This window comes from Rhinichthys klamathensis, unplaced genomic scaffold (assembly GCF_029890125.1).
Source record: "Rhinichthys klamathensis goyatoka isolate OS25496 unplaced genomic scaffold, OSU_Roscu_1.1 h1tg000040l_1, whole genome shotgun sequence".
NCBI classification, from domain to species: domain Eukaryota; kingdom Metazoa; phylum Chordata; class Actinopteri; order Cypriniformes; family Leuciscidae; genus Rhinichthys; species Rhinichthys klamathensis.
In genome coordinates, this window is record NW_026606587.1 from 12037316 (window position 1) to 12063303 (window position 25988).

At 42.8% G+C, this 25988-nt stretch overlaps 1 protein-coding gene across 3 annotated transcripts in view; it reads right to left on the bottom strand.

Annotated features, from left to right (window-relative positions):
* The window catches only part of rhobtb2a (Rho related BTB domain containing 2a), a 47173-nt gene that overhangs the window by 3845 nt on the left and 17340 nt on the right, over positions 1-25988 (bottom strand). For 2 of the 3 annotated variants that reach the window (XM_056246873.1, XM_056246874.1), the window contains exons 7-9: positions 23516-23666; positions 12586-12674; positions 6146-6251 (exon numbers count right to left, since the gene is read on the bottom strand). In XM_056246873.1, the coding sequence (XP_056102848.1) occupies positions 6146-6251; positions 12586-12674; positions 23516-23666 (346 nt within the window). Of the gene's footprint in view, positions 1-6145; positions 6252-12585; positions 12694-23515; positions 23667-25988 lie in introns of those variants that run through there. The other variant, XM_056246875.1, reaches the window with a different exon arrangement.

Sequence of the window (25988 nt, forward strand, 5' to 3'; positions counted from 1 at the left end):
GAGCTTAGAATGGTCTCAACAACCTCAGTTGAGAGACCACTCTCTATGAGTTGGGCCCCCTCAGAGGCCAAACCCACAGGTTCCAAATCTCTGGCCGGGGGTGAAATATTGTGCCCCCGGCCTGAGACAGAAGGTCTCTCCTGATCGGGATCTCCAAGGGAGGACCGTCTAAGAGATGGATCAGGTCCGCAAACCAGATCCGACTCGGCCAGCGTGGTGCTACTAGCAGTAGGCTTATTCCGTACTGGGGGACTCGCTCCAGAACTCCTGGGAGCAGAGCAACAGGGGGAAATGCGTACAGACGTAGCCTCGGCCACGTCTGCACCATAGCATCCAGCACCAGGGGGGCTGGGTGAGTAAGGGAGAACCAAAGTGGACAGTGCGTCGTATGCTGAGACGCAAACAGATCCACCTCTGCTTGGCCGTAAAACTCCCAAATTTTCTCCACCGCCTCGGGGTGGAGTCTCCAGTCCCCTGGCCTCAGCTCCTGCCTCGACAGGATGTCTGCTCCAATATTCTGGTCCCCAGGAATATACACTGCCCTCAGGGAGAGTACCTTCCCCAGAGACCACAGGAGGATCTGGTGCGCCAGCTTGCAAAGCGGACGCGAACGCAGACCCCCCTGACGGTTCAGATAAGAGACCACCGATGTGTTGTCTGTACGGATGAGCACATGATGGCCCCTCAGGTCTGGGAGGAATTGCCTCAACGCATTGAAGACAGCCATCATCTCCAGGCAATTTATGTGCCAAGAGAGATGATGACTCCTCCACAGACCCTGAACCGAGTGGCCTTCCATTACCGCTCCCAGCCAGTGAGGGAAGCATCTGTCGAGATTGCAACTCAATTGTAAAGAGCTCCCAACACCGGACCCTGGGTTAAGAACCACAAAGGCGCGGAGACACCGCCGCTTGATCTTGATTATACGAAGTGGGTTTCCCCTCGGGGAGAACTCTCTGGTCCTGAGCCACCACTGTAAAGGTCTCATGTACAGCAGGCCAAAAGGTATCACGTTGGACGCTGCTGCCAAAAGACCCAACAGTCTCTCGAACTGTTTTACAGTGCGTGACTGGCCTAGCCTCAGCTCTTTTGTGGCTGTCAGGATAGCAGCTACACGAACGGGCGATAGAGTGGCCCGCATCGTCACTGAATCCCATACCACACCAAGGAAAGGGGTTCTCTGTACTGGAGAAAGCACACTCTTCTTGGCATTGAGCCTCAACCCCAACATCTGCATATGAGCGAGAACAACACCTCGGTGCCGAACCGCCAACTGCTCTGATTCCGCTAGAATCAGCCAGTCGTCGATGTAGTTCAGAATACGTATGCCCTGCAGCCTGAGCGGGGCTAGAGCTGCATCTATGCATTTTGTGAACGTGCGGGGTGATAAAGCTATACCGAAAGAAAGTACCCGATACTGGTATTCTTTGCCCCCGAAAGAAAACCTTAGGAACTTCCTGTGCTGAGTGAGGATGGAGACATGGAAGTAAGCATCCTTCAGATCTATCGTGACAAACCAGTCCTCGGATCTGATTTTGAGTCACGATCTGTTTGAGTGTCAGCATCTTGAACTTGAGTTTCTGTACTGAACGATTTAACAGACGAAGATCTAAAATGGGACGCAACCCTCCATCCTTTTTCGGAACAATGAAATAACGGCTGTAAAAACCCGACTCTCGGTCGAGTGAATACACCTGTTCTATAGCTTCCTTTGCTAACAGGGCCTTTACCTCTTGCTCCATTACCAGAGCCTGCTCGGGATGCACTACAGTGAGCAACACCCCGTTGTAGCGAGGAGGACGAGAACCGAACTGGATTCTGTATCCTTTCTCTACAATCCACAGGACCCAACGAGAAATATTTGGCAGTAGCTTTCACGCTGCCAGAAAATCTACTAAGGGAACCAGCCTCTCGAGGCTGGTCTCTGGTATTAACGAGACAGCCAGTTCTGGAGCCTGAAACAAAATGGCAGGAACTACCTGAACTGGCTGCTCTAGAACCCCCCTCAGAGGGCGCAAATCCGATGCAGTGCCGCAGCATAGCATCAGCGACTCGCTGGAGACCGCTGCGCCCCGAAGCAGCAAGGGTGACGGGGTTGGCAGAACGGTCCCGTGAGGACCCGAAGTGGAACGGGCACCGTATTCTGAGGTGTACACCGCTCCACTTCGGTCGGGGCTGTCCTCACAGGTCTGACGCCAGTGACGTCAGGACCTCTTTTTTTGAGCCGAAGTCTTCTTCGCCTGAAGAACGGTCCTCAGATCCGGCTTCGACTTAGAAGACTTCGACTGAGAGTGTTGCGCCTGTTTCCAGTGTTTATGTGGAGGTGAACTAGACGAAACACTCTCTTTCTGTTGCGCACGATATGAGGAGCTCGACGGCTGGGGCTGCTCACGCCCAGCAGCCCCAGGGGGCTGGACACGGCGAGGGAGAAACTTTTTAAATGCCTCCGCTTGCTTCTTTGACTCTTGAAATCTCTCGACGACCGCATTGACTGCGTCGCCGAAGAGACCAGAAGGCTCAAGCGGAGCATCCAGTAAAAAAGCCCAATCTTTTTCTTTTATTTCGTCCAGATAACCAAAAATGTCTCTCAGTAGCTACAAGGGCTGCCATAGACCGCCCAATTGCTCTGGTGGTCTCCTTTTTGCCCTGAGAGACAGATCAGTGGCCCGACGAAGTTCTCAAACCTTGTCAGGACCAACTCCCTCACTCCTATTCAGATCCCCCAGCAGGTCAGCTTGGTAAGCCTGGAGCATTGCCATAGTGTGCAGACATGCTCCAGCTTGACCTGCTGCCGTATAAGCTTTGCTCACTAGAACCGAAGTTGCTTTAAGCGGTTTAGTGGGCAAAGCTGAGGCCTTCAGAGACGATGCTGGACCAGGTGACAGATAGCTCGCGAGCGTCTGTTCAGCCTTGGGCATCGCCTCATATCCGTACTCTTTCCGCCCTCTTATACCTGAATATAAATGAACCTGAGGGCTGAAAAGTTGTGACAAGTATGGCTTATTCCACGATCTAGATAGCTCACTATGAAGATCAGGGAAAAAGGGAAGGCCTCGTGGTGGAGATGATGTGGTTGAAGAAAGGAAGCGCTCGTCTAATTTGCTTTTGGGACGAGCGCCCCTTTTCTCAACTGGCCATTCAATATTTAATTTTTCTACAGCCCGTGACATCACCTCCACCAGCTCCTCATATGCTGGGGAAACAGGTGGCGAATCTCTTTCCCCAGTGTGTGTGCTTTCACTCTCCATACTCATTACATCAACCTCCTCAGAGGAAGAGCACTGAAGTAATGGAGGACTCTACGGAAGAGCGGGCTTCCGACACCGGGGGGAGAGCACTGGATCCTCCGGGTAAGGAAGGAGAAAAGGCCCTCGGACCCGTCTCCAACCCCTCCGAAAGATCCTTTTGCGATCCCCAAGAATGCATTCTCCGTGTTGCCTCGGCAACAGCGGGTCCTGCACCCTGAGGATCGCGAGCCTGACCACTCTCGCAATGCTGGCACCCCCTCGAAGGCTGAGACCGCATGCTCCACTCCCAAACAAATGACACAAAGCTTGTGTGTGTCCCCACCTGTTAAATAACGCGGGCAGGGAGAAGCTCACTGTTTGTACAACTCTTTCCAATATATATGCAACAGACAACAATAAATAGACAGAGACAGTATAACACAGATCGCTTGCTGAGGCACAGAAGCTAATGCCGGTTTGCACCGGATGTGCTTTTATCCCTTCCTGGTCATGACGTCACCCGCCCGTGACGCTCGTTCTTTCCATTGGACTAGTTGACATAGATGCTTCAGACGCATTCAAGCTGTTCCCAAAGCGTCGTTGACGCATCACGAGTTCCCTCGAAAGGGAACTAACAATTTAACAATGTAAAAATCTTTACTCTCAATTTTGTTCAATTTAATGCATCCTATTTTAATAAAAGAATGAATTTCTTTCCAAAACAATTTTTTAACTGACCCCTTAGTGTATACAATATAAATTAATTTATTAATTCATTTTGTACAATATTAACCCTCTGGGGACCAAGAACGCGCCCGCGCGTTTTGCTGTTTTTTTTTCACATAGCAGCAACATAGACTTAAAATACTCTGTCATTTATGGTCATATAAATAAAATCAATACATGATTATAAACTATAGAGGGTCTTCTTTTTTTGTGTACACTCACATTAACATCAAAACCTTTTTTTTTTTTTTAAATAAATAAAATAAACAGGGTGCGCTTTCAGCTCACTCTGTCTCCGCAAAAATCTTTCTGAAACATGTCTGGAAAAAGAACGGAAACTCCGCTAATACTTATCATACAAACATGAAACATACGTCTAAAGAACGCTTTAAATTTCTACTTTTTAAATAAAAAAATTCACATTTAAAGCAAATATTCTCCTGCAATGTCATCTGTCTGAAACTAAAGAGAAGTACAGTTTCTCCTGTCTCAGCTCATTATCGTTAATTTGTTCACACCCACTCGCAGAGCGCGCTATTCATAAGATAATGTGTTGAGGCCATTTGCAAAATAGATAAACGCCCCCAGGCAAATGCTGTAAACGCACTATATTTTTTAGTCAGATTAAGATTCGTCTTGCGCGGCTATGATTGAGGAATAATCCTGGGACATTTAATACAGAAGTGCTGGTTTCACTTCGAGGAGGAGCAACAGATTCAGCTGAGAACTGTAAGTGTTTTATGGCTGTGCTTTGTTCTAATCGCGATATAATAATGTTAGTGTCTGTAAACGGAAAAATAGCATACTGTTTAAATGTGAATCATGTTTCTCTCTGTGTGTGTGTGTGTAAATGAATGAATGAACGCACATATACGCACTGTTACAGACGAAATAAAAGACAAAATTTCGTTGACTAGTTTTGGATAAAGTTTTTCAAATCAAATAAGCATCAAATAAGCTTCAAATAAGCTTCAAAATAAAGACATCAGCTTTTGTTAGGAGTTTCTGGGAATAGAAGTGTCCAGACGTATGCACCCTGTATTTTAAAGAAGAACATTTAATTATTTGCGATACATTATTCATTCACAAAGAATTCAGGGACATTATTCACGTCCATAAAGGTTAGAGTTTTCCTCATTTTTTAATTGAGGCATTAAGATTTTTTATTCCTCTTTTTAGTCAACTTTAGCATGGGTGTGTTCACTTCTAATTCTAAGCAGTATGTGTGTGTGTGTGTGTGTGTGTGTATATATATATATATATATATATATATAGCCTATAATTAAAAAGCTATTTTAACCAGAAAAATCTACAATGCATGCCCAAAGTCGTGCAGCCATATAGTTTCTCTTGATATCAGTCCTGCTGACTTCAACATTCACAGTAGACTGTAATGAAAAATCAAACACCTTGGAAATGACAGGTATGTACTATGTTTCAGGAATGGGACAATGCTGTGTGACTGTGCAAGCCTCTGTTTTTAGATCAGTGTGTTTACTAATGTGCTTTTTTGTCCTTCGTTGTGTATCTTTGGATTATGTTGTGTTGTAAAATAAATCCAAACAATCTAAAAGCCATTCTTTTTTAAATCTCCTCATTCTTTGTGCAAGGCTCCTCGTAATGGGGCCTGATAGCACCTAATAGGGCCATTATGGGAGGGTCTTTGTCTTTCTCAGGTGTGAAATGCCATACATATTAATGAGAGATCACGCCTCCTTGCATAAAGCTTTCTCACACTAAACACGTCATACACATTATAAAAGACTTTATTGACTTATCTGAATGAGTAGTCAGGATGATTCTCACATAGTTTTGGAGCAAATATTCTAGACTATGTGATACAATTTTCAAAAGTCTTGTGAAGAAATAATCAATATGTGTTTTGTGGCCTTATTTCATAAACTTTTATTTTTAAGTTTTTCAATAACCATGCATAAATAATATTCTCTCAAAAATACAAACATGTACATACATGTTGCTCACAGATTATGGTAGCCCCGTTTGTGCTATATAGAGTGAATTTACACCTTTGCCATTAACATGTTTATAAATAACTATTTATAACTCATTATTTACAAAAATCCATTGTTCCATTACTTATTTAATGTCATGTCTCAATATTCATTTTGAAGTTAAAATAAATGTAATATTTAAAGAGATGGCAGCTAACGATTTGAAGGCAGTTGAATTACCTGTAGATTTGGCCTTCATGTCACGAGGGAATTTGCGACAGACTCTGTTGTAGTTGGTGCAGATGTGGTGGAGGCACCAATCAGTCATCTGATGAGAACAGTGGAACTAATGGGAACAATCACAAAGATGAAAACACTAGAGAGAAAATCATAGATTTTGAAATGGTTCCTAACCACTCCTAAAACATAGATTCTTTATGTCAATTAAAAATGATCAAATATCACATTTTTATACAATCTCTCTGGAATACTTGATTCTAATTGTAAGCAATATTTCATGTTTATTTATTTATTTGGTAAAAAGCCATGCAATAAAGCCAGTAAGCCGAGATATACTCTATCCACCTGCAGACCTGCATCAAGCATGACAAGCATGATGGGGAATACGATGAGTTGTCTATAATATTTCTGTCATGATGTAAACTAATTTATATATTAAGTGTTTAGCTGCTAAAAAATATAAAATAATACTGTGCACATCTTTTGCTATTTATTATCGAAGCTTGAATTTGTTGTCATACTTTATTGTATACAATATTTTTTCTGTGGTCAGTTTGATTACTTTTCAGATTGGGAGGTGTAAATATCCTTTGCAGTAAAATCACTGTAGGTTTTGTATTTATTATATATGAATATAAATTATTTTTGCATTTTTCACAGTAGAGATATTATTCATGTGAATCCTATTAATTTCGTTTTCAGGGATAACATGGAGGTATTTCTGCAGGAATGCCATGATAAAATGTTCTTAAAAGTCAACCATTTTTGTGATACGTTTTAAGTTGATTATTTGTTGTATAGAGTTTGTGGGGATTATTATTCATTATTATTATTTATTATTTTTCAATTATAAGCTGTTTATACGTTTTGTTTTGTTTTAAATTAAAAATTATTTTAGCAATAATTATTTAAATGTCTTGGTTTTCATATAGAGAAATGCATTTTTCACTTGTATTGTTCGCTTTGTATTAAATGTTTGTTTTGAATTTCATATGATTAAATACAGTATATTTAAGTCTTGAACAGCTATTTGTAACAACAGGAAGGAAAGTAAGGATTAAGGAAATAATATCACATAGTAAAATGGGAATCACTTTACATTATAGATATTATTTTCACACATGTTAGACATTTATTCTGTAACATTTTATTTTGATGGTCCCTTTTAAACATTCTGTTGAATATAAGTGACTTTGTAACTACATGTCAACTAACTCTCATTATGCATAAAAATACATTATGCATATATGTGGCACAAGTCTATTAAGTTATTCTAGTATGTAGTTCACTTCAGACACTTGCAGGAAGCAGGAGTCAAGATCCAAAGAAAGTATATTTTAATACGCCAACCAAAATACAGGTATGCGTATGAGAAAGCACTACACAACAACTTAACACGACTAATACCGGAACAAAGACTTACTTAAACTGAGGGCATATACACTCACCTAAAGGATTATTAGGAACACCTGTTCAATTTCTCATTAATGCAATTATCTAATCAACCAATCACATGGCAGTTGCTTCAATGCATTTAGGGGTGTGGTCATGGTCAAGACAATCTCCTGAACTCCAAACTGAATGTCAGAATGGGAAAGAAAGGTGATTTAAGCAATTTTGAGCGTGGCATGGTTGTTGGTGCCAGACGGGCCGGTCTGAGTATTTCACAATCTGCTCAGTTACTGGGATTTTCACGCACAACCATTTCTAGGGTTTACAAAGAATGGAGTGAAAAGGGAAAAACATCCAGTATGCGGCAGTCCTGTGGGCGAAAATGCCTTGTTGATGCTAGAGGTCAGAGGAGAATGGGCCGACTGATTCAAGCTGATATAAGAGCAACTTTGACTGAAATAACCACTCGTTACAACCGAGGTATGCAGCAAAGCATTTGTGAAGCCACAACACGCACAACCTTGAGGCGGACGGGCTACAACAGCAGAAGACCCCACCGGGTACCACTCATCTCCACTACAAATAGGAAAAAGAGGCTACAATTTGCAAGAGCTCACCAAAATTGGACAGTTGAAGACTGGAAAAAAATGTTGCCTGGTCTGATGAGTCTCGATTTCTGTTGAGACATTCAGATGGTAGAGTCAGAATTTGGCGTAAACAGAATGAGAACATGGATCCATCATGCCTTGTTACCACTGTGCAGGCTGGTGGTGGTGGTATAATGGTGTGGGGGATGTTTTCTTGGTACACTTTAGGCCCCTTAGTGCCAATTGGGCATAGTTTAAATGCCACGGCCTACCTGAGCATTGTTTCTGACCATGTCCATCCCTTTATGGCCACCATGTACGCATCCTCTGATGGCTACTTCCAGCAGGATAATGCACCATGTCACAAAGCTCGAATCATTTCAAATTGGTTTCTTGAACATGACAATGAGTTCACTGTACTAAAATGGCCCCCACGGTCACCAGATCTCAACCCAATAGAGCATCTTTGGGATGTGGTGAAACGGGAGCTTCGTGCCCTGGATGTGCATCCCACAAATCTCCATCAACTGCAAGATGCTATCCTATCAATATGGGCCAACATTTCTAAAGAATGCTTTCAGCACCTTGTTGAATCAATGCCACGTAGAATTAAGGCAGTTCTGAAGGTGAAAGGGGGTCAAACACAGTATTAGTATGGTGTTCCTAATAATCCTTTAGGTGAGTGTATACACAGCAGACAAAGACACACCTGAACTGAGGTACTTAATCAATATGTAACCATAGAAATAAACAGTGAGAGAACGGATGAGAACTGAACTAATTAACAGACTATAAGATTAACGATTAAAGAATTTCAAACATGAACAGAGCAGAAGAAACCGATCAAAAAACAAAACTCAAAAGTGACAGTACATCCCCCTCCCGGAAGGCACGTCCTCGCGCCGTAAAAAGTCCAACAGGAGGGAGGGTGCCCAGGAGACTGACGAAGGGCTGGAAAAGGGGGTAGGTGGTACCCCTCCTACGGTGTGCCGGCAATACAGGAAGCCAGGGAGGTGCAGGCAGCGCTGGGACGGCCTCCTTGGCCATGTCTGGGAGAGTGGGCAGCTCTGGGATGGCCTGTGAGTGGATGTGTGTGGCTGAAACTAACATAACAGCAGCAATATAAATGTTAAGGACCATCTCTTTGATCCCAGCAGGGCAGACAGGAAGGGCAGGCTCTGGAATTTCACTCACTGGAGCGGACTGAGGAATTTCACTCGCTGGAGTGGACTGGGGAATTTCACTCACTGGAGCGGACTGGGGAATTTCACTCACTGGAGTGGAATCTGGAAATTTTCTTACTGGAGCGGACTCTGGAATTTCTCTCACTGGAGCGGACTCAGGAATTTCTCTCACTGGAGCGGACTCGGGAATTTCTCTCACTGGAGTGGACTCGGGGGTTTCAATCTCTGGAGGGGGTTTCACTCTCTGGAGCGGATTTAGGGATTTCACTCTCTAGAGCGGATTTGGGGGTTTCACTCTCTGTAGCGGATACGGGGATGTCACTCTCCGGAGCAGATTCAGGGATTTCACTCTATGGAGCAGACTCCAAAACATTACTCACTTAAGCGGACTGAGGAATTTCACTCGCTGGAGCGGACTGGGGAATTTCTCACACTAGAGCAGACTGAGGAATTTCACTCGCTGGAGCGGACTGGGGAGTGGACTCTGGAAATGTTCTTACTGGAGCGGACTTTGGAATTTCTCTCACTGTAGTAGACTCGGGAATTTCTCTTCAATCGGTTTCAATCTCTGGAGCAGATTCGGGGGTTTCACTCTCTGGAGCACATTCAGGGAACTCACTTTCTGGAGCGGATTCAGGAGTTTCACACTCTGGAGCGGATTTGGGGATTTCACTCGCTGGAGTGTATTCGGGGATTTCACTCTCTGTATTGGATTTGGGCATGTCACTCTCTGGAGCAGACTCCAAAACATTACTCACTGAAGCGGACTGAGGAATTTCTCTCACTGGAGCGGAGTCATGATTTTCTCTCACTGGAACGGACTCGGGGGTTTCAATATCTGGAGCAGATTTGGGGGTTTCACTCTCTGGAGCGGGATTCGGGGATTTCACTCCCTGGAGCAGATTTGGGGATTTCACTCTCTGAAGCAGATTCAGGGATTTCACTCTCTGGAGCAGACTCACTGAAACGGACTCTGGAATTCCACTCTCAGGAACGGACCTAGAGCACTGGCGATTTCTTTAAGACTGCAAGGGAAGCTCAGCTTCCCCTATAACGTCAAAAAATGTATGGTCAAATGTGTACTATTGTGTTAACATTTTATTGACTAAAAATGCGTTAGAACACGTTCATCTCGAAGAAGAGTTCGTTCAGAATCAGCTACATATAGCAGGTCGGCTGACTCGATCTCCTTCTCATACATTCCTGTAGCGCGTCACAGTGCATTTCCCTATGGCATTTCCCCGTTGAAGCTCAGCGTCCATTGACTTCAATGGGGCTGCTTTGAACAGTTTTTTTCAGTGCTTCGAAACTAAACGGTCATTGGATAAATGCTCCGATTATGTCCCGCGCACGGACGCTCAGCGTCTCTGGGGTGTATAGAGAAGTGGGCTGGCCTGGAGTCCGGGCGTCTGCGTGATGATTGGAGGACTGCATCTCCTTTTGATTGACCGCGATTTCGCACAATAAAAAGTCGCTGACGCGGAAGCTATTCAAGATTTCGTACTCGAAAGACGAACTGCTGTAACATATTTCTTGGTATTTGCAATTTTCATCATACATTTCACAGTTTAACCTAATTCCCACATTTCCTCCGTCCGTCGATGTCAGGTGCCTTGTTACATGTGCGGGCGTGGTGTTTGAATCACAGCACATCTGTCTAGTTCGGTTTCGGTTTTGTGTCGGGATTCGGACATGCATGCTCTGCGTGTTTGTTTTCTGTTGTGAGTGCACAGGATGAGCTTATGGTCGTTCTCGTGCATAACGTTCTGTTTTGTCGTGTTCGCGTGCGGTTTCGTGTTCGCTCTGTTCAGTGTGTTGTATTTTGTGTAGCACGCGGTTCGTGTTTACATCGGCCGCGTGCTTTCATGTCATGTTTTGTCTTGTGCTGTGTAGCACACAGCTTGTGTTTTACACTAGCTGTGTGTCCTTTCATGTTGTCATGTTCTGTGGGAACACGTGGCTTATGAGTGTTCTCATTGTTCTTCATGTCTCATTTTGTGTGAGCACAAAATTGACAGTCGAGTTTAAAAAAAAAAGAGCTTCCCCTCTTTGAAAGACCAGAAGCCGCCACTGACCTAGAGATATCACTCACTGGAACGGACTTTGGAGTGGACTCTGGAGTGGACTTAAGGACTGGTGCGAACTCTGGAGCAGATAAGATGGTCCCGGTGGGAGGGAATGTTAAGGGTTTGGTAACAGGCTCGAGGTTAGCTGGAGTGCCCAAATGTTTTATGGATGGGACTGGATGAGGGTTTGTATTGTCCTCTTCGACTTCAACCACAAAATCAGAACAATATAGCCAGAGGACGTAATTAATGAAATCGACTAAGGGTAAATTATAATGACCAGGAGACAGGAACTAATATAACTCATCATCCACTCCCATCCGAAAGTAGGCCTTGAGCGTAGAATCGCACCAGCTCACCATATGGAAATAGTCCAAAAATTCCTCCACAAACCGCTCCAGGGGGCATCCATTCTGTCAGAGGGAGAGGAGATGTTCCTCAGACATTTTCATGATTGAGTCTCGGTTAAGGTTCTGGTATTCTACCATGGTGTGTAGTTCAGACACAAGCAGGAAGTAGGAGTCAGGATCCAAAGAAAGTTTATTTTATTACGCCAACCAAAATACAGGAATACGTAGAAAAAAGCCCTACACAACAACTAAACACGACTAATACCGGAACAAAGAACTCAACTCCGGAACTCAAACCGAGGGCTTATATACAGAGCAAACAAAGGGAGAAACCAACTAGAACTGAACTGAAGAAACGAATCAATATGTAACCATAGAAACAAACAAGGACAGAATGGAGAAGGACTGAACTAATTAACAGACTAGAAGATTAACAAAGAAACTCAAACATGAACAGAACAGAAGACACAGATCAAAAAACAAAACTCAAAACGTGATACCCAGCAGTAGATGGTCAAATTACAAATGTGTTTTTTGTGTGTGCGTGTGTTTCCAGTTAGCTTATGCTAAGCAAGCTAGTTAACTATTTAGCCTAACATGCATGTTGCACAGAATAATAGCAATCCGTACAGTTTTGTGCTCTCAGTGTTAGTGTAATGGTGTAGCAGTGTTCAGTTTCTTAGAATATAGGTTTAATGCTAAATTAAAATATCCAGATTAATTCTTAAATATAGGCCTATTTCAAATACACTAAATGCTTGTATCAGACTTTACAATCAGCCATCCCTTAGTGGTGCAAATGGGATAGAATTTCACTTGACAGCGATCCATTTTCATTCTCTCAGTCAGATGTACACTTACTTGGGCCATGTCCAGGTAGAGCAGGACATCTCCATCTATATCAGCTCCCATCATAGCAGCCTCTGTCAGTACCGTCACAGTGTACAGCTCTATGACAGACACACAACACTCATAAAAACAACAGAATATGTCAAAATTATTTTTTGGTTTGTATTTTTTTATTTCCTCAGTTAATATGTAACAGAATGAAAAATCTGTAACAGTTATTTTTGTAATGAAAGAATGGAATGGTGTAGAAACACTACAAGCCATTTGAGGGCGCTATATAGGCTCACCTGTTTGGCATATAAGGGGAAAGCTGACATGAAGAAGTAAGTCAGTTTGGGTAGTGGGAGCTTATGGCCATTTCTCAATATGCATTCTTGTCTGTACTTGTGTTGAATGAATGAATGAATGAGGCAATTTATATAGCGCTTTCATATGTACTACTGTACACCCAAAGCGCTTTACAATCATATCAGGGGTTCTCTCCTCAACCAGCACCAGTGTGCAGCATCCACTTGGATGATGCGACGGCAGCCACAGTACAACGGCGCCAGTGCGCTCACCACATACCAGCTATAGTTGGAGAGGAGAGAGAGTGATAGAGCCAATTCAGTGGATGGGGATTATTAGGAGGCCATGATTGGCAGGGGCCAATGGGTGGAATTTGGCCAGGACACCGGGGTTACACCCCTACTCTTTACGAAAAGTGCCATGGGATTTTTAATGACCACAGAGAGTCAGGGCCTCGGTTTAACGTCTCATCCGAAGGACGGTGCTCTTTGACAGTATAGTGTCCCCGTCACCATACTGGGGCGTTAGGACACCCACACAGACCACAGGGTGAGCACCCCCTGCTGGCCTCCCTGCTGGTGTTCTTGTGGACTTGTGAAACGTCATCAGTCACTGCCCAAGTACTGTTCCAATTCAAAGTTCACATCTAGCCAAGTCCAGTTCAAATCACCGGATGTGTTCTTGATCCGCCCCATTTACCGAGGATTAGACTTGTAGTCAAGACCGCCTAAACCGATACCAAGACACTACCAAGACCAGAGGGTATCGAGACCAAGACAAGACCAAGGCCAAGACCAAGACAGACCAAGTTGAGACCAAGACCGAGACCAAGTCGAGACCGGAGGGAAAAAAACAGACTAGTGTTGAAGCTAAGTAATAACTTGTAAGATTTTGTTTTGCATTGCCTGCCTATCTCTGCCGATTTCGAAGTCTCCAAATGAATCCATTTTGCAACTTTTAAATACATAATTATATTTTTAAAAACAAAATTATAGGCTTAAGTGCAGGATCCGAAAGTTGGTCATTTTGTCGCTAGGGTTACACACACACACACACACCGTTGGCGGTGCGCTCAATGTCATCTGTCAGTTGTGCTGTGCAGTTAACGTTACCCAAAATCTCCTGAATGAAGTTAAAACCCATCATGTCACTGATATGTGTTTTACTAAATATTAATACATCAAAAACTGTACATGATAGGCCAATGTGTTTTTTTAAATCAAGTGATCAAAGTGTTCGTTGCCGCTGCGATCAGTGGCGCGGATACAGTGTTTTCTCGCGTGGCTCGCGCACACCGCACTTGTCTTCACTCGGACGCGCGCTTCAATCCGTTCCGGATATCGCCGTGGATATTGTAGTATTGTATTGCTAAATCCCCCGACCACTGTCTCGGTCTGAGACCAAGACAAGACCAAGACCAAAACCGAGGATGTATCGAGAGGTAGTCTCGCGTAGCCAGACCTTCAGACTGACGGCTGAAGGTCTGGAATTCATAGCAGCTTTCTTTGGCCAAGGCCCGCCCATAAGGCCGTTTGACCGACATGTCAAACAACCAATTACAGTTCGTTTCGTTCAGCGTCACGTTTCGGGGCGTGGAAATGTCCCCACAACAACAGACCGGCGTGCAACAAGTCAGTCAGCATAGAAAATCAAAGAAGGAGAAGAAAACAAGCAGTAAGTCATTGATCTGTTCGTGCACGTATAACAACAATGGCGTGCACTTCATCAACAGCCATACCGATGAGACGCTCGCGGTAAACATCTGTTTGAAGCATATCTCTCCACTTTTTAACACCCACAAGCAATTCTGGAGAACCGAACACAATACTGAATCGGCCAGCTGCGATGTCAGCGTCTGTTGTTTCATGTTTGCCCGCAAACGCGGCTGATATCCCCTTCGCAGTTAGCTACTTCACTTGATCTTCCATAATAAATAGAAGGGGACACACAACTAGTAAAATTGGATCTGCTGGGAATCCTTCTAAATGCTGACAAAGGGTCGGCCAGGCTTGGAAAATAATACTCTTCCCAAATCCCGTCGGCAAACAGGCTAAAATATCTCTTTTTGTCTCCACTAAGTGCCTCAAACAAAACTCCTGGACATCTCTTAAAGAGTCTACGCCGTGAACCTCGCATACTTTTGAGAATCCTACGTTTAGCTGATCTTGATAAATGCTCATTGTCACTCATGTAAACACAACAGTTTTTCTTCCGCAATCACACGTCTGCGCTTTGTTTCCCGGCGGGCCGAAAATAAACGCGACACTCGCGCCCCCCGGAAATCCGATAAAATTCAACCAATCAGATGACGACTTCGACATTCCTGAAGTGTTTCCAGTTAAGTGTACCATATGCATCAGACGTTTAGCCAACGTTCCGTGGGCGTGACGTCTGAGGCTGAGACTAATCGAGAGGTGACTTGTGCGGACTTGAGACAGCCAGGTATCCCAGAATGCATCTCACACCAACCAGCAAGCGTAAATAGCAGAGGAGAAAACCCGAGTAATATCAAAATACTACTGTTATTGTGTCATGAAATGTAATTTAAAGAGTGTTTCAGGCGAGAATGTGGTTGTTTAAAGCTCAAATCTGTGGTTTATTTATAAAGATAGTGCCTATTTGAAAAATGTATCTGACGTTTTCGGAGTTGTGACATCCAGGCGTTCACCGCGGGTGTTCAACGCTCATCAACCCCGACTGGAACAGCTTTTCCTCGGCTAGTGCTTCTGACGTTTGCCGCTGGCTCTGATTTCTCTAGTCTAGTGGATAAATTTGACGTATAATTCGTCTTGTGTATAAGTCGATCTTTGGTCTCATTAAACTATTGTTTGTTCCATGGCAAAAAATATTTTTGGCTGAGAGCAAAGTGAAGTTTCATAACTTTATATATTTAGGCTATTTAACTTTAACTTTGTACCCTATTAGAGAGCTTACTTATGTTTGAATTGTTTGCCTTATTTATCATTGTAGATATTATTGATAATTAAAACTGACATTTAACAAAAAGAGACAGGGTTGTGTAATTTTATTTTATATACTTTAAAATATAAATATATTTTTATATTTATTTTAACATTCTCTTCACTATATGTACAATAAAATAAAATGACACAACCCTGTCTCTGTTTGTTAAATGTCAATAAAAATCAATAATGTTTCATATTTTTAAAATGAAAACAAAAAGATCATGTTCATGTTGTTATAAATATATGCAGTGAAGATAATGTACGCGTTGCCTGAACCACATGTCCATTAGGCTACTATGTTTAAGATTTTTAAATGAAAAGAGGCAGAGTGGTGTTTTATAGCATATTTCGTTTTATTGTTGACTAATATATACATAAAAGAGATAACCGGAGTAGCCAGAGCGTGCTGAGTGGCGCGATCAAGAACGCACTGTTCCATTTGCAGAATAACTGGACTCGCGTCCTCGCGTCCTCTCGTCCTCGGGAGTTCGTCCTCGGGAGTTCGTTCTCCTGAGTCGAACTTGGCAAGTCCGAACTACCAAGGACGCAAGTCCGAAGTTTGCGTACTTGGTATTGAGAAACGGCCTATGTTTCTTGGTGGCTACCTCAAAAAAGTGACTCATTGAGAAACCTTGGGGTTTTAAGCTCAATGTAAAAACTGATCATTTACTCACACCTTAGGGTGAGTTGGGAAGCAAGTAAGTTAGGATGGGTTTAAAAGGTTGCTGGCCTGGAGTGGATTTGTTTTTGTTGGTTGTCTCCAGCCGAAATGGACAATGCTACAGAAGAGAGAATTATTTCAACGCACTCAATGTTTTTCCTCATAGCAACAAATTTCAGCACACTCAATGTTTTCATCAAGTTGCATAACTTATTTTTTGTCACGGGACAGAACTTCATCTCAGATAAGAACCTTAAGAGTATTGTTTTTTTTGTGTGTGTGTGTGAAATGAAAGACAATGTTTTTCTAGTCTTTCATTTGAATAATTATTAGAAAGTTCCAGCATTGGGGGAATAAAACACCTAAAAAATCAAAAGTCGGTAGAATGTTTGCTTAAGTTTATTAAACAGTTTTTTTAAACTGTGTGATAAACCCTCATTAGTAGCTAAATCGAAAAACAGAGAAAAAGAGAAAAGTTACAAAAATGGCGCCAAAACAGGGACTCTGACTAAGAGATTCTTGAACCTAGAGGGTGTATCACTAAATAATTTTAAGAAAGGATCAAATAAAAGAACTTATAGCAAACACCATAGTCTAAAAATGGATAGGGATGAGATCGTGTCCGTTGAGGATTTCTCCGATGAAGCATTCATTCAGAGGAGAGATCCAGTGAACGAAATGATTGACACTTTTAGTCAATCGAGTCAACCGTGTATGTCTTTGCCTACGATACCAGCACCATACAATCCGCCGGGTAAATTAGAGTTTCCCAGTTTCACCAATGTGTGTTGATGTGTGTTGAGTGTTGATGATCCAGTTGTATTTATTGAGAGAGTTGAGGAGTATGTTAATCTCCGCCTGTTGCCTGTTAAAGAAATACTGGCAGCACTGGCTGTGGTGTTAAAAGAGACAGCAAAAGACTGGTGGAGTGCTGAAAAAAAGAAAGTAGGTACATGGAAAAGCTTTAAGGATAAGTTTTTGTTCGCATTTTTAAATGAGGATTTTAAAGAAGTGGCTGCACAGAGACTCGTAAATAGAAGACAACAGAATAAAGAGAGTATTCGGGATTTTGCTTACCACTATAGAGCCCTTTGTATGAGAAACAATCCAAAAATTACTGAAACAAAGATCGTGAATGCAATTCTCAGAAACTGCAACCCAAAATGAGCCAGTTTGCTGAGAAGCTCTGCAAACACAGTCGATGAATTAGTTCGTTTGGGGACAAAGATTGAGAAGGATTGGATGGGAGCTAAAAACCACTGGAGTTTAGTTAATAGTGAGAAGCAAAATAGGAAATCACCAGCAGCAATGTCAAAAAGAGAAAGTCAATTGATGCTGGTCGTCGGTCGATCAACATAACGCTAGCAAAGGGTCTTCAACTACCTGTGACCATCAATCACACTAACATTGATGCTATAATTGATACTGGAAGCACTTTTTCGATTGTCCAGAAAAAGATCTGGAAGGAACTGAGCAAGAAAGGAAGTGATCAGTTTTATACAAGCAATCAGAACTTATTTTAGCAAATGGACAATGTCAAAAAGCTATCGGAAAGGTGAGATGGATATGTGAGATCAAAGAAGAAAAGTTTAAAGTGGATTTTTTTTGTGATTTAGCAGTATCAGTAATCCTGGGTCTTGACTTTTAGAAAAAAATCTAAAATGGTTTTGGATTTTAACACCTTGAACTTTCATTTGCCTGAGGTAACACAAAATAAATGTACATTGCCTTTTTCTTTCCATGATGAACCATCCACCAACCATTTTTACATGGCTATCTTGGGTACAGAGGAAGATCCTGCCATAAGTGAAGAGGAACATCATCTCATTTCTGAAGCAGCAAAGCATGCTGAAACAACTCCTGAGATACAAGCACAGCTAAAAGACCTGATGGTACAATGGCCAACGGTATGTACACAAAGTCTAGGCCGAACCAGCATTATTCGACATCAGATCATCACAACTGACGAGCAACCGGTAAGAAAAAAAAACATACAAAGTCTCTGCTTATAAGAATGATTTTATGGAAGGTCAAGGGAAGGAATTACTTGAAAAGAAAATCATTCAGCCTTCTACCTCTCCGTGGGCATCACCAGTGGTTGTGGTAGACAAGAAGGATGGGAGCAAGAGACTATGTGTAGATTACAGAGGGTTGAATGCAAAGACTCACCTGGATGCCTATCCTATGCCGCAAATTGTTGATATAATGGAATCACTGAATGGAGCCAAAGTTTTCAGTGCTTTGGACCTTAAAAGTGGTTATTGGCAGATGGAGATGGACCGGTCCAGTGTTTAAAAAAACAGCGTTTTGCACATCTTTAGGATTGTATGAATTTTTGTGTTTACCCTTCGGTCTTAAAAACTCGGCCGCGTCTTTTCAGAGGCTTATAAAACAGCTGCTAAGAGAGCACAAAAACAAATTCTGCCTGGTCTACATTGATAATAATTCATTACATTTATATAGCGCTTTTCTAGGCACTCAAAGCGCTTCACATGGAAGGGGGAATCTCCTCAACCACCACCAATGTGCAGCATCCACTTGGATGATGCGACGGCAGCCATAGTGCGCCAGAACGCTCACCACACACCAGCTGATGATATTGTGGTTTACTCTCCTTCTGTTTCAACCCACATTAAACATCTCCAGAAAGTATTTACTTGTCTTCAAAAGGCTGGTTTGTCTCTTAACTTGAAGAAATGCAATTTCACCAAGCCATCACTGACATTTCTAGGTCATGTCATCTCGGCAGATGGAGTTAAGACAGATCTGGAGAAAAAATATCAGCTGTCCAATCATTCCCGGTACCTGTATCAGTCAAAGAAGTCCAAAGATTTCTGGGTCTTTCAGGTTGGTACCATAGGTTTATTGAGAATTTTTCTAAGAAAGCTTCTCCCCTTCATGCTCTAATGAAAAAAGGGGCAAAATGAGTATGGTCTGAAGATTGCCAACAATCCTTTGAGACGATCAAACAAGATCTCATCAGTGCTCCGGTTCTAATCTCACCTGATGTAAACCGTGCTTTTAAAGTTCAGACAGACGCCAGTGAGAATGGGTTGGGGGCAGTTTTAACTCAAGAAGAATAAGGACAAGAAAGAGTGGTGGCATATGCATCTCGGCTTTTGAAGGGAGCGGAGAGAGCATACTCTACATCAGAAAAAGAGTGCCTAGCAGTCGTGTGGGCTGTAGAAAAATGGAGACATTACCTGAAGGGCAAACCTTTTGAGGTGGTAACAGATCATGCTGCATTGGTCTGGGCATTCCAACATCCAAAGCCATCCTCTAGGTTAAGGTGGACAATACGGCTCCAGGGGTTTCATTTCATTGTCAGTTACCGTAAGGGACAATGCAATGTGGTTCCTGATGCCCTGTCGAGAAAGTACCACACAGAAACTGAGTCTATTTTTTTAAATACAGCACAAAAAAATAATTCACCTGACTACACTCTACCTGTTGATCTTGAGCAAGTCGGCAAAGCTCAGAAAGATGACAAGGAGATCCAGAATTTGATGTCACAAAATCTGCAGAGAAAAAGTGATGATGCAATGCGATTTCACTATCTGTGCAAAAATGGAGTAATTTTTTAGGAGTGTCCCTGAAGGAAAGTAGTGCAAATAGTGATTCCAGCTGTTTTCAGAAAGACGTTTTTACCCTATGCTCATGACAATCCATTGAGTGGCCATTTAGGAAGTTTCAAGACCCTAATGCGACTGCTTGATTTTGTCTATTGGCCCAGCATAAGAAGTGACGTTTGGCAGTATTGCAAAGTATGAACGGTATGCCAACAATACAAACCACCAACAACTAAGACTGCAGGTATGATGCAGAGTGTACCAGTAGTTGAGCCAGGACATATGATGGGGATTGACATAATGGGTCCTTTTCCAAGGAGTTCAAAAGCGACGTGAGTACCTGTTAGTAGTTGTGGACTATTTCTCCAAATGGGTGGAATTATTTCCAATGAGAGCCGCAAAAGCTCCTACTATTGCTCGAATTCTCATTGAAGAGATTTTCACTCGTTGGGGAACACCAACTTACCTGGTGTCTGACCGTGGAAGGCAGTTCACGTCAAATCTCCTCACAACTATCTGCAAACAATGAAAAGTCATTCAGAGGTTAACTACAGCCTATCATCCTCAAAGTAATTTAACAGAACGAGTCAATAGGAACCTTAAAACGATGCTGGCGTCCTATGTAAAAGAGAACCACCGAAGCTGGGATCAGTGGCTTCCGGAATTTCGTTTTGCACTGAATTCGGCATGGCAATAAACCACAGGATACTCGCCAGCGGAAATCGCTCTCTGAAGAAGGTTGAAAGGGCCATTGGAACGAGCAATTCAACATCCACCAGATCCAGATCATCAGAGTTACATTACTCTGGAATGGCATGCTCAGCTAATTGATCTGGTTAAAGCTAATGTGGAGAAAGCACAACAGCACCAAAGAAAGTATAACAATCAGAGAAGAAATAACCAAGAGTTCTGTGAAGGATATGTGGTATGGGTGCGATCTCATCCGTTATCCAAGGCCGATGATGCTTTCATGGCCAAATTATCTCCAAGGTGGAAAGGGCCTGCAAAAATATTAAAGAAGCTAGGTCCTGTGAACTATCGGGTTTCTTTTATTTCTGATCCGACAGTCATTGATTCATATCATGTACGGAATTTGAAAATTTGCCACGGATGTGACAAATTTTAAAAACATGGGAGGGGGTATGTAACAGAATGAAAAATCTGTAACAGTTATTTTTGTAATGAAAGAATGGAATGGTGTAGAAACACTACAAGCCATTAGAGGGCGCTATATAGGCTCACCTGTAGTATAGTAATATAACAGTAAATTAGGAATAATAATTACATGCATCTAATCCTAAACCAATCCCTAATCCTAACCTTAACCAATTAGTAAGTGCTGTACATGTTGTTAATTAATATGGTTACACTTTATTTTGGTGGTCCACTTACTTATTATGCTAACTATAGCCACCGAAATTACCTGGAACAATTTGACCCAAGAACTTTTGGTAACGCTTCCTTTTACAGTCCTGTTACCCATGTACATACTATGTACTTATTATAGTTATTACAATTACTGGGTAATAACTAGGTACTAACCCTTAACCTACCCCTAAACCTACCCCTAACCCATGTACTTACCTTATATTAGCCAGTACTTTCTAGGTACACTGTAAGTACACATAAGTACTGTACTGTAGAAGGAAGCGTTACCAAACTTTTTCCCCAAGACCTGTTGCTTTCTGAATTTACACCATGGTTTAAAGTGCAGTGAAGATTAGGAAAATTAGTCTGGTGATGTAGGACTGCACGCACCGCATTTTTAAAAATGGTGGTTGAAATAAAATGCTGCGTGGAGTCAACCAATCAAAATGCAGCATGAACTCAACCAATTAGCATGTTCAGCGCCCAAGTCCCACCCCTGAAAGCTCCTGAACTTTGAAAAAGTACTACCTCGCAAGCAGGAACTTTCTGAGGGGGAAATTTTTACCTGGAACTTCGTTTAGATCCTGCGGTCGAAACACACCGAGTACCACGCCAAAGTTCCTAGTTCCTGGGGAAAGTTCATGTGGTGGAAACGCGGCTTATAAGTAACTTGCAACTACATTTGAACTAAATTCCAATAAAGTAGCCCATTGGTAGACTGTAGCAGACTTTTAGTAGCCTGTTAGGTTAGGGTTAGTAGAATAAGTTGACATGTAGTTGAAAAGTTGTTTATAGTCAGTAGAATGTCTGTTGCGGAGCATCAAAACAAAGTGTTAGCAGATATTAAGCAGACAGTCTACTAATAGTCTAATGAGAGTTAGTTGACATATAGTTGCAACATTACTTGTAGTTAGTAGAATTTCTAAGTGGACCATCGAAATAAAGTGTTACCATTACTAATACTCAGCTCTTAAATATATAATTACTCTGTAACAAGGACACCTTAAAATAAAGTGTAATCTCATTATTTAATGGGCCAGAGCTGACATGAACTAACAGTGAACAATGTATTTTTATTAACTACTGTTAAAGCTGCTGTCCGTAGCTTTTTTTGGGTTAAAAATGATCCAAAATACATATTTGATAAAATACATAACCAGCCAGTGTTCAAAACTATCTGCTTGCCTTAGCTCGATGCAAAACGGTAAGCTTGTAATAATGTTTTTAATTTTAGTGGTACTGGTGGATTTCCGCGGGAGATTCGAACATGTCTTTGCGTCATTACGTCACATCTGTACACATAAAGAAGGAGTCTCGGCTAGTATAAGCTATATTGCGTGTGAGGATGTTGGAGGTAGAGATTTATAGCCTTTTCTCACAGCACTTGATATAATTAAACTTATCAATTTGATGGCGGATCCAGAAAGGTTCAAACGACGATCATCATCAGTGACAACTAGAGACTCACCCGCTGTAACATGCAAAAGACTTCGTTCGGACTTCGGAGTGGCTACAGAAAAAAAGAGACTGCAACCGGACCCATGCGAAAACAAGGATAATATCGGAAGGACATTACATGATGTAGTCACGCAATGCTTGCTGACGTTGTTAACATTAACAATTTGAGAACATAGTATAGCTACTTTGCACGGTTTTGTGTGAAATGATAATTTATAAGCAATTGTTAGATTTAATCAGCGCGATTTACTGCAATGTCAGAACCAGAACAAAAGTGAATGTTTCTTACTAGTTCAGATGACATTTCCCGGTGAAAATTGTTATGTTGGTCATACTTCCAAAAAGAATAATCTGTGATTCTGAATGACAATATCCACATCGGCGCGGTGACTGACAGCTGCACACTCTCCTCAAACATTGTGTTCATCCGCGCTGTGCCGTGTCGAGGGTGTTGAACTACAACCCACGTAAAGTTGATAATTCCGCGAATGACTGCAATTGCAGATTTCGAACAGAGATGGCGACAAAGAGGAAAAATGCCGGACTGCAGCTTTAACAAAGATTTAAAAAATACCTTTAATAAATGGTGCATTATCACCAAAAACTGTTTGTATGTAGCTATATTTATGTACCTGTCAGCGCAACCAGGTGAGGCAGACAGAGACGGTTCGCAAGTACAATGAGTTCCATGGCATCCAGATCTGGGCGGGAGCAGAAGCGGCCCGTATAGAGATACTCCAGCACAGCACGCATGCAGCTCCGTGTAGTGTTAGGAAACAGCACCTGACAAAACACAGAAACAATCTCAAAGAGGGGGGGACGGGGGGTAAAACCTCAGTTTTAAAGTAACATGCAAGAGCGATTTGATAGGATGCAGATGTGTTCATCAGTAAAGTCCAACTATAAGCATTCTTAGATAATTTATGTTTGCTAACATTCTGACATACACTGGGGTCCAAAAGTCTGAGAGTATCACATGAGCACTCCATATTTTCAATGTCTAAGTATTTGTTTTGTCCTGCTTTTGCTTAATAGACAGCAGCAATCTAGCTGCATGAAATCAAGTTTCAAGTCCTTCTTGTCAATTCCAAGTGATGTTTGGAATAAGATGCACACCAGCTTCGCGTCGTGACTGCATTACCACCTCGGTGTGTATTACTTTTTCTAATCCTTTAATGGCCTGTCGTCAATTATTCCTAACAATCTACTTACATAAAATAAAATTTAAAAAAATGTAACACTAAATCTCCAAATAATATGTCTTGTACTTAAATGCTTAGTTTTAAATCTCTTTAGTTTTTTTTGTGGGGTGCAATGATGTTTGAGAGATGAACGTCTCGGTTACGAAGGAGGGAACGGAGACGTTACGTCAGAACTGAACTGTCAGAACAATCGTCAAAACAATCACCTTTGAGTGTAAGCTAAACGAGCCAATGAACATTGGCGTGCGAGATTTGCATCGTGCACCCCGCCCCACAAAGTGGGTATGAATGGAAGTGCACTTGCAGCGCACATTCAAGTTTTCCGCTAAGGAGCTGAGGCGGTGTGTCCTGACCGTTCAGCAGTGGTACAGCAATTGTGGCGATGGGACATAACGTCTCCGTTCTCTCCTTCAGGGAACGAGGGTTAAATACGTAACCGAGATGTTCCCTTTCAGTCAGTCACGTTACGTCAGAACTGAACTGACGAATTGGGATCCCTACCAAAGCTATTGTTGCCCCTTCCAGCGGTTTGTGTAAGTGTAAGCCACCTGGATCGCCCTGCACCTACTGGAGCAGAAGATAGGACAGGGTTTTACACAGAGAAGGTCAATCACTGCGGTTCCTTCTGACTCATACAGTGAGACTATTGAATAATAACACTGGGAAAGCGTGCCTTTTCCAAGCGGAAAGGAACGATACGGAGGCCACATCCTGCCAGTAGGGAGGTATCATGTGGAGATTACACATATGGACTGCCCGATAGGGTAGTGCAACATATGGTAGGTCTTTGGAGTAGCTACGGCCTAGTTAGGGGGGAGTCATTACCGGCAGAGACGGCAGGGTGGGCTCTGCCAAGGGAAAGACAGACTCGCCGACAGGGAAGCATACCGTGGGAAAATACACATAAGGTTTTGCTGTAGGAATCACAACATATGGTCACGTCAAGACCATAGCATCCACTATCCAGTCGGCCAACCTCTGCTTAGAGACAGCCTTGGGGTTGGGGTCTCATCCAAACGCCTGAGACTGCATGCCCGTTGTTCGTGGCATCCTAGCCAGTGGTGGAGGTATCCGTGGAGACAACAGCATGCCTGGACACTTGTTCTAGGGGAACTCCTGCCCGTAGAAAGGCAAGGTCTGACCACGGGCTGAAGGTTTGGCAACAGGACGGGTTGATTGTCACCCGGTGCGTAACACATTGCCACGCCCATCTCAGAACTCAGCCTGGAAGCCAGTGCTTAAGCAGCCTCCTATGAAGCAATCCAAGCAGTGTTACTGTGGCTGCGGATCCCATATACCCCAGGAGCCTCTGTAAAAGTTTTAGTGGGGCCGCCATCCTGCCCTTGAGCGAGTTCAGGCAGTTCAGCACCGACTGAGCACATTCCTGCATGAGGCGTGCTGTCAGGTTGACCGACTCCAACTCCATTCCGGGAAAAGATATCCTCTGCACGAGTTTGCTCTTTTCCCAGTTGACCCAAAGCCCCAGATGGCTGAGGTGCCTGAGAACCATATCCCTTTGTTTGCATAACTGCTCTCGTGAGTGGGCCAGTATGAGACAGTCGTCAAGGAAGTTGAGAATGCGAACGCCTTGCTCCCTTAAAGATACTAGTGCTGCCTCCACGACCTTCGTGACAATGTGAGGGGGCAGAAACAGCCCGAAGGAGAGGACTTTGTATTGATATGCCGACCCTCGAACGCAAAGCTTAGGAATGGTCTGTGTCGAATGGTCTGTGTCGAGGGATAATCAAAACATGAATATACGCATCCTTCAGGTCGATAGCTGCAAGCCAATATCGGGGACAGATGAATTAAAAAATGTGATTCTGCATTAGTGTTTTGAACAGGAGCTTGTGAAGGATGCGATTCAAAACTCGCAGATCCAAAATTGGCCATAACCCACTGC